Source organism: Belonocnema kinseyi, chromosome 7 (assembly GCF_010883055.1).
Source record: "Belonocnema kinseyi isolate 2016_QV_RU_SX_M_011 chromosome 7, B_treatae_v1, whole genome shotgun sequence".
NCBI lineage: Eukaryota > Metazoa > Arthropoda > Insecta > Hymenoptera > Cynipidae > Belonocnema > Belonocnema kinseyi.
The window spans coordinates 139,484,556-139,505,058 of record NC_046663.1 but is presented as its reverse complement, the minus strand read 5'-3'; the positions used below and the strand labels follow the sequence as shown (position 1 = coordinate 139,505,058).

The 20,503-nt window shown below is 35.6% G+C and overlaps 1 protein-coding gene across 4 annotated transcripts in view; it reads left to right on the top strand.

Moving 5' to 3' along the window:
* LOC117175902 (KICSTOR complex protein ITFG2-like) overlaps positions 1-20,503 on the top strand; it is a 187,177-nt gene that overhangs the window by 135,042 nt on the left and 31,632 nt on the right. For 3 of the 4 annotated variants that reach the window (XM_033365730.1, XM_033365733.1, XM_033365731.1), the window contains exon 5: positions 8,651-8,885. In XM_033365730.1, the coding sequence (XP_033221621.1) occupies positions 8,651-8,885 (235 nt within the window). Of the gene's footprint in view, positions 1-8,650; positions 8,886-9,059; positions 9,210-20,503 lie in introns of those variants that run through there. The other variant, XM_033365732.1, reaches the window with a different exon arrangement.

Sequence of the window (20,503 nt, the reverse complement as noted above, 5' to 3'; positions counted from 1 at the left end):
CACTCGCATCGTAGCACTCTAGCAAGTCGTGATTCAGACGCTCCGTCCATCCAAAGGTCGCGAGATCCCGCCGATCCATCGCATTGAATCCATTTTCATTGGGTCCCCCAGCTCTAGATTTGTCCGCATTGTTGGCCGACCGATTGTCGGGAGCCCTGCGCGTTCTGTTGTTTTGAACCGCACTTACTACAACTATGTTTGGTGTTGTCATTGTTGTTCCCACGAGAAGCTAGGGAAAGGGGTTCGTCCATCCTTGTAGAGGCCCGCATGCAAGGATAAGGCTGCGTGTTCTGAGAGGTCGCCCGGTATCCCAGAGTCACCGTTCTAGACACCTCACCCAGGTGCCATTCAGCTTTCGGCACGGTTTTCACACCTCCGCTTGGGGGTTAATTCCTTCGAGACCACCCCTGGACAATTGTCCGGGACTGCCTATTTATTTTTGTAATTATATTCAGCAGAAACCCTTGGTACAGGGACCCTCTATCCGCAACCCGAGGACGCGTTCGGTGGCTTTCTCATAGGCCCTTTGGTTTGATTCTGGAGGAATCAAAACCGAACCTTCGTTTCTGAATCTGATTGGTGAGATGCATCGAACTGTATATTCCAGTTTCATATAAAAGGAGCAAATCCCTGTATATTTGGAGGTTATAGTGCAGTACTCTGGTCCAAAGGGAACATGCCCACTTCCCTATAACGCCTTCTTTTTGTCTGAATCAGCAGGGAACATATCCTCAGAGTGTGTGTGTGTGTGTGTGTGTGTGTGTAGGGTGCGGCAAGAAACTTTGATGATTTGTTTTTGGCGCCAAGCGGCGGGGACTGGTCGGATGAGGATGGGGAGTGTCTCATTTTGTAGGGGACTTCCTGAATTTTCGCCTACCCGCAGTCAGTCGACATGATGCGTTGGACCAAAGAGCAGCGCGTATTTGCCTGCGAGGCTTACTTTTCCAAAGGTCGTTTTATAATTGCCACTCAACGTGCCTTCCGTACTCGCTTTAACATTTATCCATCAATGTTAAAGCGAGTACGGAAGTTCATATATGGTGTACCGATATAACGACAGGTTAACTATACGGGGATGGTTTCTCCCAGGCTAAATGTAAGCATTTTATTTAATTAACGAAATAATTGGAAGGGGTCTACGGAGTAAGGCATAATATTTCTCTTGATAAATCAACGTTTATTCAAAAAGCCTTACGCTATACTCTAAACATTTTGCCCATATTTTCTAGCTATTCTTTAGACTAAAACTTTGGAAAGAAATTTCCAAATTGGAAAATAAATGGTTCGTACATTTTAAGATATACCGATATCCAACATTTTAGTTTAATTATAACGATGTGTTGGGGATCTGAATTCTCTTAAAATCTATACACGCAATTTTAGCATTAAGTTTGGATATTAAATTTGTCACAATTTGCAGTGATTTTAAATAATTTATTTTCATACTTTCGTCGATGGTCATTGACCTCAATAATAAACTGGTCCTACTGACCCAGTAAGGCTTTTAAGAAATCGTATACAAACACAAGATTCTCAGACTTTAGATACTATCGTAAAAGTAATTTATAAACACAATGCGTCAGAAGCCCTAAGATAATCTCCCTAAGATATCCCTCGGACTCCAGGTGCTAGGATTAACTTTATAAGAGGGAAAGAGACGTCGCTCTTCCAAGAGCGAGAGAGAAGTTCTCAAGGAGAATATTGTCGAATTTTCAAAATAGGTCCTTTTACTCGGGCTTAAGTATTTACCGAAACTATGTTCTCTTTACCTGACAACGAGACTTAGCCGCTTTATGGACAGGTTTTTAACGAATTTGCGATCGTCCACTTCTAAAAAGCTAAGGTCGGGTGATAATTTTAACTGCACAACTTCTGGGTCTCGGATACAGGAAATTTAGCATGGCCGTTACGTCTGGAGATACAGAAAAATTTTAGCACCAAGGAAGCTCTGCGAGTTGCCTCGCAAAAACTAACTGTCGGTTTTGGACCGTGTAGCTCTTTTTATAGCTCATGCTCTTCTCTCGTCTCCCAAGATACATGTAAAAAATGTATGATGAGACGCTTCCGGGTCTGCGCTCCTTTAAGGCTCCTACGATGATGGAATTTTTAGATGGATCCTCGTAGGAGTTTCAACGGTTGCCTGTGATCGAGTTTTGTGACGTAACCCGCTGATTACTATATATATTCAATGATTGATATGTACCTATCATATTCATATATAAATTAATATACAGTTGAACCTGTGCCATTTATATATGAATATTGTAGCATTTACTTGCGGCTAGTAATTCAGATGTTTAACGTATTACGCAAAGAAAAACATTAATGGAAATTAAAATAGCAATTTCTATTTACGATAATAAAAAGCACAAGTGATTCTGATTTTAAAGGAATTAAACTAAGATCAAAATAAAAATAAAGAAAGGGTTTATTAAAAAATTTGACATTTTTGTAGGAAGTTAGAAATTGAGTGTTTGAAAAACAAGAGCAAAAATTTCGAAAATTATTAAAGGGAAATGGCACCTGAAAAGAAGACTGGAATACATTTCTATTTTCGCTTGATATTTCAATCGCCCGACTTCGCGGAATATTCAAGCGCGGTAACAAGTACATAGGCGCAACATTTACCGTCACAACTCATCGTAAGGTTATGCGACGTACCTGGAAAGCAAAGAGACGGAGGATAATAATATTATGAATTTTAACATGATTTAAAGTTAAACGAAACTCAGGTCGGGCACAGTCAAGAAAATAATAACTAACCCAAGTTACACAGAAAGCGACCACGATTACTTGAATTTGTAAAGTGCCGCTGCACTTCTGATCCAAAACAAACTTGTAAATAACATCGTTACGCGACCAATTATTAAACATATGGTCTTAACCACATTGCAAAACCCGGGTTCAATTTAAAACTTATATTAGACCCATCAGCTCATAGCTCTTTTGAAAGTAGAAAGGAATTATAAGTAGAGTTTGGAAACTGAAATTGGAGGTAGAATTAACCTCTAAAGTACAAGACAGCTTAACACAAGGTGTCTAACATTAAAAGATAGTTCCAGGAAATCCTATGAAGGATGACCCGACCTCAATAAGCATCCCCGCAAGCAATCAATTCCAACCCTTAGAGAGCACCCCTACCCTAGACAATAGCTACAATGCACGAACAGAAGCCTCGCTTACCTTCGGCAAACCTAGAATCATGAGAAAAAATAAGGAAAATAAGAGAGAAAAGATTTTTTATAGTAGTAAGTGCGAGGGCAGGTACGAGGATCAAGATTGTTATCTTTGGAAAAATAAAAAAGTTACCAATCTGGAAAAGCCGAAAAAAGAATCTCAAAAGAATAATGAGATATCGGAAATTAATAACAGAAATCAGTGGGTTCAATTTAAAAAATAAAAGCAAGGAAACAAAATAATATTTTAGAAACATTTAGAAACGTAGAAGAACAAAATAATTGTTCGCCGAAAATTTGCGAAAGCATTGTTTAGTCTATCGAAAGTCAAAATCCCAATTAGAAAAACTTTTAGAAGAGAAAATAAAAGTATATCGGGGAAAAGAACATAGGGCTACTCACCCAATAAATCATAAATATGAAGTCCAGAAGCACATTCACATTAAACAGCGATATTACCACTGATTCCCAAAATTAAAGAAGTAATTGATCAAACAGTAGGTAATTTATTAGAACCTATTCCCTATCGCACTCATGACAGAAATATTAGAGACTTTAAGATGAGCAAAAATTATTTCCAAAATTGATTTAAAATTCGCCTACTTACAAATACCTTTCGATGAAAATTCAAAACCAATAACACCATTCACAACCCCTGGAAAAGGCATGTATCAATTTAAAAGGATGTCATTTGGTTTAACCAATGCATTTAAAGTATTTGAATATTGTATTAGACAAAATAAATGAAGAAAATTTAACGATCAGTCCGGACAATTGCGAGACCGGTTACTCAAAAATGAAAGACTTAGGTTTCAAAGTAAACGACAAAGGACTCCAAGTAGACGATGAAGAAATACAACTAATGTTAGAATTTCCTAAACCTAATGATATTAATCAATACCAGCGCATAATAGGGATTCCAAATCGAAACAGTTTTAACCAAGACGGGGCTAGGAGTCGTACTTACATAAGCAATCGTTGGCCGGTTAGCCAGATGGGCATTAGAGTTATTAGAATATGATTACAAAGTCATATATTGTAAAGGTAGTTCAAATTTCGTCCCTGATGCTATCTGAAGATCAGGAGAATCAGAAAAACATATGGCGTTTGCGTTAGCTTGTAGCGTAAAAAAAGCAAAATCGGGCGCCAACGACAAAACAAACGACTGGTACTCTACTAAAATCACACAAATTACAAAAAGACCGAAAGAACACGAAAAATTGCGAATCAAAGATTCGCAACTTTATTTTCACAGTATTGACCCACTGAAATCTACGCTTCTGGCAAACTCTAACCCATGGAAACTCGTCGTACCAAAAAATGTATGAAAATAAGTTCTTAAAAAAAACATAATGACACACAAGCAGGATATTTAGGGCATTTATAAAATAAGATAGAGTTTTCATTGCGACTTAGTCTTGAATAACGGGATTGTCTCCCTCAATGCCGACATGTGTTTTTCGATGACTATACGCTAGCTTCATTGACAAGTTCGACAGCTCTTTGTACCGCTTTAGAAAGGCATATAAACTTATGAAAAAAATGGTGGTTCAATTGCAAATCAACCATAAGTTTCAGCTCGTCTAATGTTAAATGTGCTGGAACTGCAGCCTCTGTGACTTCTACTGTACCACAGGTCCTGAGCACGGTGTAATTTGTGGCCTGGAATTTTAACTTTGATAAGACGAAAAACCGTACACCTAGCTTTGGCTTTTTCCTTTTCCATCTTCCTCGCTTCTATGGTCTAGCATAGACGATTTTTGTAATTTCTTATATTTGAGCAACTTGTTTTGCTTGTAGAATAAGATTTCAAGCATTATTATGCGCCTCCAAAATCTCGTCAGTTATCTGCAATAAGAGAATGTCTTTCTAGTATCCGAAAAAGGCATTCAACTATATTAGCTTATCTAGATACCTAGATGCTGTTGAAGTCAAAGAGCGTCTAGTGTATTCATGACCTCGAGTATAGTGTTGTGGTATGGTGTACATTTGCTGTCATTATTGTTCAGTGGGTGTCAGGTGATTCGCTTCTTACACATACTACCTATACACATGACTCTTTTCCAATCCATTAAGCTTATTTATTTTTAGAGCTAAACGAAATAAACTGCACTATCAACTGATATATATATAAGTTTCCATCTGGTTCAAAATCGGTAGGAAGGACTGCTAAGCTTGTCACTAAAGCTAGCGCAACAGTTAGTTAATATCAATGAGTGTCGACCAGGTAAAAAATTCAAATAATAGATCTTAAATTGTCGATATACTGGTCCAAAAAATCTCTTTATTAATAGACGTTTCGCTCTTCGACGGAGGGCCTCTTCAGTGAAAAACAACTATGTACATAGTCATTCAATAATTCGATGGAGATAGTCCTTGTTAACTTTATGGAGTGAACCATGTCAAGTCAATGAAATAAAAACTATTTGCTTATGATAAAATTGTCAAATTAGTAAAAGTTGAAATAGCTAAAAAATAGCGCAACAATCACTGAAAAAGAAAGAGAAGAATTCATCATGGCTAATATTACATCGAAAAAGATAGTGTCATTATTCAAGTCGTAATTAACACTTTTAAAGTTAGAAGCATAATTTAAACTCGCGTCGGTATTAGATTACACTTTTCTGGAATCGGATTGATAGAATGGGATTGGCGTAGGGTGGGATTCTAAATTCTGTAACCTCGGCACTGTGGTTTTTGAACAGATTAGACTAAGAAACAAAACTAGCAAAGAGCTTTATGCACGTTCGAGATTAATTCACATTGCCCAATCGCGCAAGTGATAAACAGTCAAACCAGAATTTAATTTCAATTTTGAGACCGAGCGTGATATTAAATCCAGAGTTTCAGAACTATTTTGTCTCTCTCCTGCTTTTCTCTTTCTTGTTTCTCTCTCTGTTTTATGAAGCTTCAGTGAGCACCATACATGCGTCCACAGCTCCTCTCATCCATCCCCACCACGCGGCGTCATTTTTTGGAAACATGAAATGGAGGATCACAGAATCAGAAGATTTTGTGACTTTGTAATCAAATTAATTTATTGTAGCTCTTCTGCTTAGTTATCTGTATGTAGGATATAAAAGAAAATCTACAAATACAGATTATTGAAAAAAAGAATTAACTTTGAAAAACTTTAAATAATAAACTTTGAAATTTTGTTTTAATTTGCTATTGTTTCCCATTATTTGCTACTTTCCCGAAAATGGTTGTATAAAAAATTCCTTTAACATGAACTGATATTTGTGTGGTATACTACCGTCTTAAATTGTCGGTACGTTCAGCGCGAATACTAGTAAAAAGCACTGATGAATTTGAAACGTGACTACTCGTTAAAAAAGGAGTTCGAACCTTTTTTTAAATCTTAGGAAGTCTTATTAAATTCCGCATCTAATTGACCGTAATCCTAAAAAATGTCTCAGATTTTGTACTTTAACTTCATCTTGTGCTCTTTCTTTCTTAGGAAAAACGAAAAAAATTTACCTAAAGAATTTTTCCATTTGAAAGATTTGTTTGTTTACACTGTAACCTATTTTGTAAGAGAAATTATATATTTTTTACAAGTTAAAAAAAATGCACCGGTTTCCTAGGTCATTATTTATAAACTATTAATCTTAGAAAAGTTTGTTTACAACAGAATTGGTAGGAAATTAAGTGCTCTATAACTTTGTATAGAAGTAACTTTGCTTTAAAATGCAGTGTAATCGAAATATTCAAATATTCGCAAAACACTAGTTTGACCGTCATTTCTTAACATGGCAGCGCTGTCATATACTTGTCAGGGAGTAGTTTTGGAACTTTCATTAGAACCTGAATTAAAAATACTTAACAAATATGGCCTTGTCCTGACAAAAAGATTTAAAAACATGCGAATTAGGCAATTATTCTCTAAACTACAAATTTAGTGACGTTGCACCTGGGGTACCTTGTCACCTCCAAGATAGCATTATGAAAAGCTTTTAAATTTTAAACTGGCCAAGGAATTACTGATTTTTAAATCAATGTTGTTATGTTATACTATGCTGTTATGCCATGCATTATTTTATCGTTTTTGAAATTAATTTAATTGAAACAAAATAAAATACAATTATTAATTGAAATTCCTTTAGAGAGTATTTTGATTTTTGACACAGCAATGGATAGATATTTTTATAATATCCAGTAACATATCCTCCCTTCTTCCCTACATTCATTTTTTTTCTCTTTTTGCTTCTTACTATTTATTATGTTCCTATCTCCCATTCCTTTCTCTCTTAGTTTCCCGGCACCTCATTTCTTACTATCTCTTCCCTTTCTTCATCCCAATCCCACCATATTCCGTCTAGCTGTATTCTGCCATACTTAACCCACGTTCTTTTCCGCTTACTTCTTTCTTCTTCCGCTATTTTCCTTAACTTATAGTGCATATTTCTCTCCACCCACGTCAAATTATCCTCTATTCTCTCCGGTCTTCCATATAACAACCTCTTCTTTGCCATCAAGTCCCTCTTATGTTCTACATTTCGCAATTCCTCAATCTCTACCTTAGTATCTATCCTTTTTAGCACATTTTCTACTGCTCCCTTCAGCTCCCTTCCTTGTAATCTTAGACCCTTTATCACTATGTTTCTTTTCCTTTGATCCCTTTATTTCTTTTCTAATCTTCTTTCTATTCCCCCTATCCTTTCTCTTCCATCACTCACACTCTCCCATAATCCAACCTCCCGTTCTGATTTTTCGATATTCACTTTCTTAGTTTTCAAGCGTTCTACCTTTTTATTATACTAATCCTGTTTTTCTAAATGTTCTAAAGTCTTCTTATTTTTTTCCAAATTTTCCCTAACCTCACCCCATTTTCGTATCTCTTTTCTAAGTTACGCCATTACTTTCCTAATTTTCCGTTTTATTTTCTTTCTTCTTTCTTCCTGCCTGCCTTTTGTCGTTCATCTGTATTATATCTATAATCATTTCACGCATTTACTTTAGCTTTAGATTTTCAACGTCTAATATCCTTCTATGTTCAATGTGGTCCTCGTCTTTCCCATCCTCCTTGCCGCTTCTCTATTTTGATCTATTCCCAGTGGTGTTCTGATATTTTTCGGTGTATTTAGGATGGACCCTATGTCTTTCTTTTCCTTGCTATTTCCTCTTTCTGCCCTTTCCCTCGTCCTATTTATAAATGGTTCGGTTGAGCCAAAACTATCCGCCCTCAATCTCTCCCTCTCTACCGTTTTCTTATATTGGCCCCTTTTCTTGTAACTCACAAAACCCTATCACATACTCTTTCCATCAACCCACCTCGAATTCCACTGCAAACTTACTACAATTAGTAGTCATTAAACATTAAGAAGGATTCTTAAGCGTTATGCTACCGCAATATATTATAATTAACAAATTTGAATTACAAAGTTTGTCTATGTCGAATTCCGAAGTTATTTGAAATGGCCGATGTGTAGGAGATATATTTAGAATTAAAAAATAATCTTTACACTTTTCAGGTCGATGCAAGTCGATCATCATATTTTTGCATTGTACCGTTTAGACGTTACAAGAGATGGTGCTGATGAAATAATTGCTTGCACTTGGGACGGGCAAACCTATATACTTGACCAACAAAGAAATAGTGTGCGTTTTCAGTTTGAGGAACCGGTTAGAGCTTTTTGTTCGGGAATGTACAGTGTCACTTCTGGAATGTCTACACCTTCCCTTGTGTACAATACATTCAATAATAAGGTTTGCCAGAAAGATTATTAAATTTAGTATAAGCAAGAGGATTAGACTAGTTTTTTTTGTTGCATATCGATGATTTGCTTTTTGCAACACCTCGCAATACTTCTGATCATTTTAATGCTTTATATTGACTTTTTTAAAAATGATTTCTAAGAAATCAAACATTTTAATTTTCAGCGAAACTGTGCAATCTACGAAAAATTGTAGCGAAGCAAAATTGTTCACTTCAAAAAGGATGAAGAGATTTTCTTGACATGATTTTTTATAGCGGTATATTTTATGTTTCAACCACGATACAAGATTCGAAAAAAATTAATGGGAAGATTCTGTTCACTCAAAAAAGTTCTGCATATTTTTGTAAATCATAAATGCTTAAAAATGAAGCAAATTATTTATTATTATCATTATCTTAAAAGTTCAGAAAGTCCTTCAACATAAATAAAGTTACTTTTAAATTTGATTTTTAAAAAGTGTCACCCTCCAGTTATTCTTGTATTAGAACCACTGTAGATTTAATGAATTCTTTCTCTAATTATACATAAATTATTTTTATGGATGTGATATAGTGGAAATTTTTGATGCACCAGTGAGTTCGTCTGTGGAAGAAAGACAAGAATCAAATAACAAAATATTTCGACAAGGTCGCGCTTCTCATAGCAAAATGAGTAAAAAAGAATTACCTGATGAAGATGTTATGCAGTACATGTTAAATTCTATGATCCATGTATAAGTTGCTTAAGAGCCACTAAAGAACAAAAACACGATAAACTTCCGAAGCTAGTTAAAGTTTTTCTCAAATAATATTCTGTTTACTACAACAGCAAATTGCAAAAACAAGTTAGAGATTTAGTGGGTATACAATGAATGATCATTTTTTATGAATGAAACTTGGAATAGATGGTCCCACGCAAGGGATATGTGTCGCTCACTGCTACCTATTGTGCCTACACGGATTTACCCTCTGTTCGGATAAAAAGACTGAATAAGTTTCTTCTTTCTGTGGAACAAAGCCGATATTAACAGTAACTCACAAAAAACAAACAAAAAGACACAACTAAGTTCGCTTAGGTTCTTAAGGCTTGAGGTATTAGGTTTTGTCGGCGTAGAATTTGTGTTGTTGAATTTTGTGGGATTCTACTTCGAATATGTAAACCCTGGAGTTTGTAGGTTTGAATACTATTAATTTTGATTTTATGGGCTTAGAATAAGTTAGCTTGGAGTTTGCGGGTTCGGGGTTTGTAGGCTTGGGATATGTGGGCTCGGGATTTGTGGGATTGGGATATGTGGACTTGGGTTTTGTGGGCTTCGAGTTTGTGGGCTTGCGGTTTTTGGTATGTTGTTTGCATTAAAGTTGTTTAGTTTCAGATAGGCATTATTAACTGCTGTGCTTTATGGCTGATACACAAGGAATAAAAAGATATACCCTTCTACATGTATATTTGAAAAATAAGATATTTCTGTTCGTCTTCTCTGCAGTTGTAGGTTAAAGAGGATAGTCTTCTGAATATTCAAACAAAATTTCATTCGGATCGGTAAAGATTTGTGGCGGCTAGCTAATTTTGTCCATTTCCCCCCTATTGTGAGTCGTTTCAATGTTTGAAAACATTTCATTAGATCTTACATTAAATTGAAGTGTAGAAAAATTAAATATAAATCATAGTCGCTCGAGAACTTGAGACTGCGGGTATGAAGCGGTAATAACCGACTGGCACATAGTAAATTATGTAAAGAAGATACAAGACTATGCCTTCCACAAAGTACAACCATGCCGGAGACGGTGGTTTCTGTTTTATGTCAGAGGAGTTTTCTGGGGGCTATAACTCTCACGGACAGTGTTCTGATCCTTACTCGCCCATGCCTCTAGTAAGGAATTTTGTTGTTAAGTTTCAGGCGTCAATTAATTTAATTAGAGCACGTAGGGATCGTTGAATAAATCAGAAATGAGCAATCAAAGACTTCAGAACATTGCAGGACGTAATTATCATTGTTAATAATCAAGGATTCCATTTTTCAATAATGTCCTTAGTCGAAACTCCGTTCACATTATGGAGTCCTTGTTATCGAGTTGCATCTAGAATGGTGCAAGATAATCTGACCCTTTTTAACTATCTGTGTAATTTTTTAATCGAAATTTTGCTGGTTGATACAGTTCCATGCAATTGAATATATTTGTAACATCTCTCAAGCACTTCCTTCATGAGTACGCGCATGCGGGGGGTATCGCAGAATTGGCTTGTGGCACTGTGTACGCTGTTACCCGTTCTAGAACGTGAATTTCGGACATGATCTTCCTAATGCATCATCCCTACTGATTATTTCGGGTTTACGACATGTTTAGAGGCACTCGAGTTGTCTGAATGGTTAAATTTATATGATCACATTATCTGCCACATTATCTTCTTGTGAGTGCTGATATTTGTCGATGCTGTGGTTTATTGCACCTTCTGATCGATTTTTGGTTTATATTTATGCTTGAATTAGCTACTCGAGTATGGTGACGCTATTTTCGTTATCATTTTTTTAGAGCTCAGTTTTGATTTGCACTGTGTTACCCTTGTTAGGAATATTTCATTCACGATCTCCCTTTCATGTTGTCCTAGAGAGACCATGTGAGTCTTTATGTTGGCGACTTGTGATTTGTATGGAACACATTGAGTCTCGATTCTTCTCATCGTTTCTACCTCAACTTACAACTCTGGAATTTGGATGGATTATCTGTGTCTTGTTGAGCCTTCCCGTCATCAGGAGTACATTCCATATTGTGCCTATCCATTTACTTCATTCAGGTCTACATATCTTATTTTTTGCATTGCTGGTGTTCCTTGTTAGTTTAATTGTAGATTGATCACACGACCGCGGGCATTTAGTTTCAGGGAAGGGTCCACTAATGGCTTCCATTCTCATAGTTTTTGTGGGGAATGTTCGCATTTGTTGAACAAACAAAGCCTATCTCCTTTATCATAATCTCTGTGGATGACACAAGGTCTTCCAATATTCTTCCTCGCCGGAAGTTGCTTTTGGTGATCTGTTTCTAAGAGACATAGCTCTGCAAACCGTTGAAAACGCTACTAAGTTGAAATAAGGTGAATTGAGCAAATTGAGCATATTGCGAAGATGACGCACCGTGTGATGTTTGGTTTAAGATGCTTGATTGTTAATTTACAGTTAGTAGCCTCTGAGTCTACGTTATCTGTTTAAATTCTGTTATCTCGTTAACTTAGTTATTTTTCTTTCATCTGGTTTAATTTTACATCAATTCTCTACAAGCGTTATGTTGAAGATATTGTAGCTATTGTTCCTACTGATAAACTTGTCCAATTTATAAATTCTGGCCTTAGTTTTGAATATTCCATATAGTTTACATATGAACTCGCACAAAATTACCCAATAGATAATCCTTATGACAAATTAGAAATTTGTCACAAGGACTACCGCAGGATTTCGCCGGGAGCGGGTGGTAATCTGGAAAATTGCACCCGTTCCCAGCGAAATCGCGGTAAGATTTCAGCCACAACCACGTCTCACGACCTCCAGATAGGTGGTTACAGTCTGTAACGGAATCAATACGACGATCCGGCAAAAGTTTCGTGCACCCTGAGAAAACGGAGTGATCCAAGGACTACCGCCTTCTGCATTTTTCCCGCAAGTCTTTTAGCATATTGTTGACACGCAGGGATGCTTTTCAGGCTTTTAACGAGTGAAAGCTTGGCACCTCCAAGAGCTTCTCGAAGTCAAGAAGAACCATGTCTGGCCTCGAGTGTGCAACAGAAACTATTGTCGAGAATATAAAGTTCCAGTATATGCGGCACTTCCCATTCTCGACAATTGACTCGATTTCCCTTGGAGCATTTAGATGAGCGATATTAAGGTTAATCCCGTAAGCGTGACAGAGATGGTAATAAAGCACTCTTGGTGCCGCATTGTGCCTATGGATGTAGGTCGTTCCCGCATGAGTTGAACAACTAGATAGTATGTGAGTTAAATGATCGGGGTGTGCATGGCACACCCTGCAGCTATCATCGGGAATGTCTTGGATCAAAATGTGGCGACGGTATTTTAAGGTGGAAATGACACCGTCTTGACATGCCAAAATGAAACTCTCCGTACCAGACTTCAATCCGGGCGATTTAAGGAAAGAAAACATTAGCTCACACGACATTGACGGATCCTCCACATTTCTGTGGAAGATACCGTGCATCCTCTTATCGAGGAGCTGTTCACGATAGTTTTTCTCTTGTGCTTTCTTAATCCGGGCTTTCAAGAGGGAGTACTGGAGATAGATAAGATTTGATGCATTTTGCTCACCCCTAATACTGAAGTTAAGTCCGAGTGTCTCGGCAGCCTCCTCCGCTGCTTTGTACAGAAACGCTCCTTTGCCCACTTCTTCGTGATACCTGACCATTTTAAGAAGAGGGTATCTTCCATTTGCAACTCTATCTGCTGTACCCAGAATAATCCTGTTGTGAAGACATTCAAGACTCAATATTCTGCGACTACCTTTGACGGCGTGCGTTGTACAGTCGCGGAAGAGTATACTTAAGATGCATGCTTTTGTTCATGTGCATAAACTTTCTTGTCCCGATATCAAGGGATCTGAGCTCGTTCTTCGTCCATGGAACTACTCCAAATGAATAGAGTACTACCGGGACGGCAAGCATGTTCTTTGAAAATACTTTGTTCCTTGCCGACAGTTCGGAACACCAAATTTAGCGGATGAGACGTTTGTATCTGCTTCGGAGAGCATCCTTTATAGATGTCACATCCTGAATGCGGCTCTGTGGCACGCCCAGGTATGTATAAGTCTCTCCAGCGCAAAGGTATCGTATAGCGCTTCTATCGACGAGGTCAGGGTCTTCATGGATGCTATTAAGTTTTCCTTGCTTCAAATAAACCTTGGCGCATTTGTCTACCCCAAATTCCATGCCAATGTCCTTAGCATATCGTTCGACAATCCCTAGAGCTAGATGTAGTTGCTCTTCGATTTTAGCATAGATTTTAAGACCGTCCATGTAAAATACATGAGTGACCTTATACTTTCGATCTGCAGGTTTACCGCAAAAGTACCCGTTGGAATGACTAAGTGCTAGAAATAGTGGCAATAATGTAAGGCAAAAGAGGAGTGGGCTCATGGTGTCGCCCTGAAAGGCACCTCTCTGAAAGGTGACCTTGTTAGTTGTCACACGATTTCTTCCAGATAAGATAGTAAATCTTGTTTTCCAAAGCGGCATCAATCTCTCTATGCACCTAACGATTTGCGGATGAACCTGTTAAATTATTGCTCTTCGCTAACCGGGGATTGATTTTGTGTTATGTATATTCTTAATTTAATTTGTGCACTTGGCTGATTTTAAAAATTGATCTTATTTTATACCAAAATTTAAATTAATTTTTGATAATAATTCTGTTGCATTTTAAACTAATCTCAAAGATATTTATTTTGATCTAGAAATTCATTCAAATTGCGTTTACTTTATCCTTTCCAGTAAATTGCAACCAACAAAATACTTTGATTCCAATACTGATAGGATATTAAAACTAGCCCTAAAAATTTTACAATTACACTTGAAAATTGTTTGTACAACAGAAAAAAATAAGTAAATCTTATTTTCAGCATAAAATTTCTTACAAAAATTTTAAATCATCAAAAAAAAACAGCAAAAATCATAGATTGTGGATTCACTCGAGGGAGAGATGATTACGTCTTTTAGCAATGAATTCAATTTATATTCTAGGTAATTACACCAGTATTACAAATAATCAAATAGGATTCTCCTCCAATATTAATCGAAAAGAAACAAAGACTTCCTTCGCACAACGAGGTTTTTATCATACGATAAATTTCAAAGTCGTTAGGAATTCTATTCTGGTTCGATTTTTACAACAATTCAAAATAAAATGCCTATACAAATTTCAATAGCTAACGCAACCATGCACAATGAGGTTTCTTTATCATAAGATAAAGTGCAAAGTCGTTACAATAAAAGTTGCGCACACTATCTTTTATTTATTTAAAAATCCCCACACTAAGATGCAAACATGCACAACGAGGTCTCCACATAAATGTGGAGTGCAAAGTCGTTACAATCATGCATAATATAATTTAAACAAAAAAATAGGCATTCCCGAAAACTTACGTCCAACTATCCAAATTCTGATGAATTTGGATAGTTTAATGAACGGAAGTTAGTGATACAAGTAGGAGAATCCTTAGCGGGTAGCGTCCTTCTTGAATGACGCTTATACTATCCGAATGATACTCTCACGATAGGTGGATGAGTGAACCAGGGGAGACTCCCTCCTCGTCAACCCTTGCGTAAGAAGTCTTCGTAATTCAAAGAGACCTGGTACCGGTATCGCAATCAATTTATAGAGTGCATTGTTCCCACGCTACCCCCACTTATTAGCTGATTGCGCGCACAATCGTTCGTATGATCGAATGATTTCGTGAATCATCCCTTAGCTCTACCTGGCTGTCCACTTTTGAGTCAAGAGCGTATCAATATAAATATTCGCCCGTAGCTTTGTTATTAAATTCCAATTATGAAAATAGAACGGACTGTCTCAACGCGCCCCTAAACGGATAGAGCTTTTATCTTTTAAATGGTCTTATGCGTTCCCAAAAAAATATATCTGAAAATATAACAAAAAAAAATGTAACCGTGGGAGAATGGCATATCGATACTTTTAACCTTACATATACATATACTATTGTGTATCATGTCTAGATGGAGTGTACCTTCGTATGTACCACCTAGTTCAAAATTCCTCATCCTAATGCAATTTTTCATTTCATTCATTATTCTTGTTTCCAACATATCATCAATAATAATCAGTTTCCCTAACGTTTCAGTTAATTTTTAAATGCTTAAATAAACTTTTTTTTTATATTAATACGCTTTAGTACGCACTTAAGTTTTCTAAATTGTCTTTTAAATTGTTTTCTGTGCACTCTAGTGCTCCTATTTTCCCGTATTTTTCTTAATTTTCCTTTTTTACTTTGACACTGCTTAGAGTCGTTTGGTAGTTTTCCATATTGGCACATTCCAATTTCCTGCTTTGTTCCATCTGCTGAAGCTTCATTTAATAACTTTCCAAATAAAATTTTATCTTCCTTTCGTTGCTTGAGAAGTTCTGAGGATATTTTTATCTCCTTATATATTTCTCTAAGTGGTAATGAATCTTTTAAATCTATTCTTTCAATGGATTTTATAATTGGTTTAATTGTGGTTTCATGTTTGAGGGACAATGTGACCCATGGTGTTTTAGAGGGGTACATTTCTCTATCAATTTGGATATCCTCGGGAAAGTCTTCAGTAATTCGTTTTTTATGCATAATTATTTGCAGTTTGCCTTCTTCATTAATTGCTGTCTCCAATTTTTTTAGTTTTTAGTGGCTCTCGTTCTTTTCGGCCGGGGTCTGTTTCTTGATATCAGTCATTTTTATTGGCCGGGACTAGACTCTTTCTTTTTCTTTGGAGTATTGGTCCATTTCCTTTGAGTTTGGTTGCATTAATTTTTAAATTGAACCGAATGCTCTTTGGTAAAATTTGGTACCCGGTGAATACGGTTCTGAGAAATTCCCATATTGTCGCTTTTAAAACTGTACTGTTTGGGTACCACGATCTTCAAAAATTTTTGAGTCGGGTAGTTTAGTCCTTCCTTCAGCCATCTGTTAATATAACGAGTATCCTGGTTCTTAATTCCTACCTCATGAATTACAAATTACATTCACCTATATCCCTTTTTCCGAACGAAACGACTTATTCTACTTGGGTGTCTCCTTTTCTCAAAGCAAGTGTTAAATTTTATGAGAGATAAAAAAAAATTTTTTTAAATTAAAATGAATAAGAAAATCATATTTTTTTTCTAAATAACAAAATATTTAGAAATATAGATATATATGTCCAGGAGATCCTAAGCAGGTGCATTTTCTTATATCTAATATACGATGTGATATTTTTAACATGCTTACTCATATAGAAGAATCCGTTTAAAACATTTTTTTTATTCCTATATTTTTGTATATTTTTTTGTTTTGTTTTCTTTACTGTGATTTTGTTTTTATATTATCATGATTATATTTATAAATATTTAACATGTGAAACGTATAAAACATGTACTATATGCGTTATAATTATTTTATTGCCTTTTAAATTTTATGCAATTAGTGTTGTTTACCTTAATATTTTTCTTATATCATAATCTCGTTGGGATTGGTGAGTTTCTTTCACCCTTAATTATGCAATGTGCATCAAGAAAAACATCGTTTTCCTGAGAATGCCGAGTTCTAACTGATTTATTGAAGGTACAATCAATAATCTGGAAAATAGAAATTATATATGCACACTAGTATTATTCATCCGGTGTATATAAATTTTTTAATATCTTTTATTTGTTTATCATCGTGATTTATTATTTAATTGCACGCGATTTGTGTGATAATATGTTTAAATTATTTAACTTCAGTTAATTCTTTCATTATATTTTTTTAGGTCTTGAGTATGGTACATCCCCTTTTCTTGTAGTTCTCTAGGGTCCCATAAAATGAATATGCCTGGAGTGAATTGTTTTTTAAAAACATAAGGTCCATCATAAATTTGCAAAAAATTTTCCAGCATTTTATTATCTTTATCTGACTGATTTAATAGTTTTAACAGCACTAGATCACCTTCTTTAAATTTGATGATTTTATGAGTTCAGTTAAAAGCTTCAGCACGTTTTTTACCCTTTTTTAGGATGTTATTATGCACCATCTCGATTTTTCTTTTATATTCCGGATCAGGGTGTTTTGACGGAAATTTGAGCCACGTTTCCCAAGTCCGGTTAGCTTTAAAATTCATGTGAATTTCTATAGGCGAAAATTCGGTCGTATCATGATGTGTTTCGTTCATGCATGATTCTATAATTCGAACCAATTTCCACCATGCGCTGTGGTTTTCCTTAAACAAAGATTGAAAAAATCTGGAAAGTTCTTTATGAATTCTCTCTACTATATTGCTTTGGGGATGACGTATTGAAGAGAAAACTACCTGAACATTTCCTTCCTTTAATTTATTTTTCCAAAGATATGACGTGAATTGCGTTTCGTGATCGGTAATAGTCTAATCACCCCTTCCATATTTCGGAATATGCTGATTAAAAATTTTATTTATAGCCGCTTTGGTCCTCATTCTCCTTAAAGGATACAGATACACTAATTTACTAAATGCATCAATGGTTGATAAAATATATTTAAAACCCCCTTTTGATGCAGGTAAAGGACCATAAAAAGCAATATGTAACATTTCACCTGGTTTCGTGGTCGTATAATTTTTCATTTCCGCGTAGGTCGATTGATTTGTCACTTTGTTTTTCTAACACGAATCACAAGTAGATACTCTTTGCCTGATTGTTTTAGCTAAACGGGGATAATAAAAGTATTCGTGTATCATTCTAAAGACTTTTTGAGGACCTATATGACCATAAAGTTCATGACATTCATCGATTACGTCATGAATGATGCTTTTAGTTAAGTAAAATTTTTTTTTTCCCGCCTGCAATGAAGTATACTAGTTCTTCATGTTTTTCAAACCTTTTTGTTTTGCCGTCATTTATTGCTTTTACGCATTGTTGCAAAATATGGTCATTTTTCTGCTCTTGAAGAATATTTTTTAAACGCTGTACTAATTCAGATAAGGGTCGTTTTGCTAATGTGTATAGAAAAATTTTCCCTTCATTTTTATCAAAAAGGTGTCCTGATTCTATCGACGGAATTCTGCTTAGCGTATCGGCTATTATATTTTTTTCTCCCTTGTAATATTCGATTGTAAACTGATAATCCTGGATTGCTAAGATCCAACGTGTCAATCTACCGCTTACCAATTTACACGTTTTAAGAAAAGTTAAGGCTTTATGATCTGTGCGAATTATTAGTCTAGCGCCCAACACGTATGATCTAAATTTTATTAGGGGCCATACAATTGCTAATAATTCTTCTTCGGTTGTATAATATGATAACTCAGATCCCTTTAATGTACGACTAGCAAATGAAATAGGTGCGTGCTCTTTATTTCCATCAATTTGATAAAGGACCGCATCTAGCGCTCGATCGCTCGCATCTGTTTGCAGATAAAAAGATTTGTTTAAATCCGGATATGTAACGATAATAAATTCGCAAAATAAGGCTTTGACCTTCTTGAATGCGTCTTCCGTTTCTAAATCCCATATCCATTTAGCCCCTATGCGTAATAAGTTCAAAAGTGGTACGATTTCTTGAGCGTGTTCTCTTGTAAATTTGGTATAAAAATTTATTACACCCAAGAATCCGCGTAATTCTTTTAAATTTCGAGGTTTGGGATATTCATGGATTGCTTTAATTTTTTCAGGATCCGGTTTAATTCCAAGTGACGTTAAAATATGGCCTAAAAATTTGACTTCTGGTCGAAAAAAATGTGATTTCTCAAAAATTACTGTGATATTGTGATTTTCTAGACGTTGGAATAATAATTCCAAATGTTCTAGATGCTGTGATGTGCTCAATGAGGTACATAACATATCATCAATAAATGTAATAACAAAATTGCCAAGCCTATTTAGAACGAAATCCAATGCTCTTACCAACGCAGCTGTGCTTGTTTTGAAACCGAAGAGTGTCACACAAAATTCATAACATTTCCCCTCGTATAAGAAAGCTGTATATTTCATAGAGTCAGGGTGCAATGGCACCTGCCAAAAGCTACTAGTTAAATCCAAAGTTGACATAACTTGTGTTCCTGCACATCTTTGAAATAAATTTAATTTTCTAGCATCTAAAGAAAGTCTTATCAAGCCATCTTTTTTTATTGTGACCACTAATGGATTTACGTACGCGCTGTTTGACCTTTGAATTATCCCCATTTCTAAAAGTTTTTTAATTTCATTTGCTACTTTATCGCGTACAAACATAGGTATCGGGTACGTACGCGATATGAAAGGCCGGTAATCATTTATTTTAAGTTGATGTTCATATACTGAGATCCTACCAGGCTTCCGAGAAAATACATTTTTGTAACAAGATATTAGTTTGTAGAATTGCTCGTTTTCTAATGCATTTAATAAGGTACAATGCGCCAATTTTTCAGTAATTTGTTCATCAGTTAATGCATATTCATCTTGGGAATTATCATATGTTTTAATACTATTAATTTCTTTCATGACATTTGGAAAATTTTCTTCGGGTTCTAAATACTTCCCTAAATATTCTATGTATCTTTCTTTTTGGACATTTTCCGCATCCATTATAATGCGATTTTTTTTATATCTTCTTCTAATAGTTTCATTTTAATCAATTTATTTTTATCTTTCAGTTCAATCATATTATCATCAAAATCGATTTTACTTTTTAATCTTTTTAATAGGTCCACTCCAATAATACATTCTTTATTAAGTCTAGGAACAATCAGAAAAACGTACGAACCTTCCCAGTCGCCCATTTTGAATTTTGCATAAATTTGATGCTTTAATTTTACAGGTCTTCCCCCCGTTGCCCCAACAATTGTGGCTCCTACAATTGGTAAAAGTTCGCATTTTTTGAAAATATTATAATTGTTTTCATAAAAATTCTCAGAAATACAGGTGACTTCGCTACCTGTATCTATTAGTGC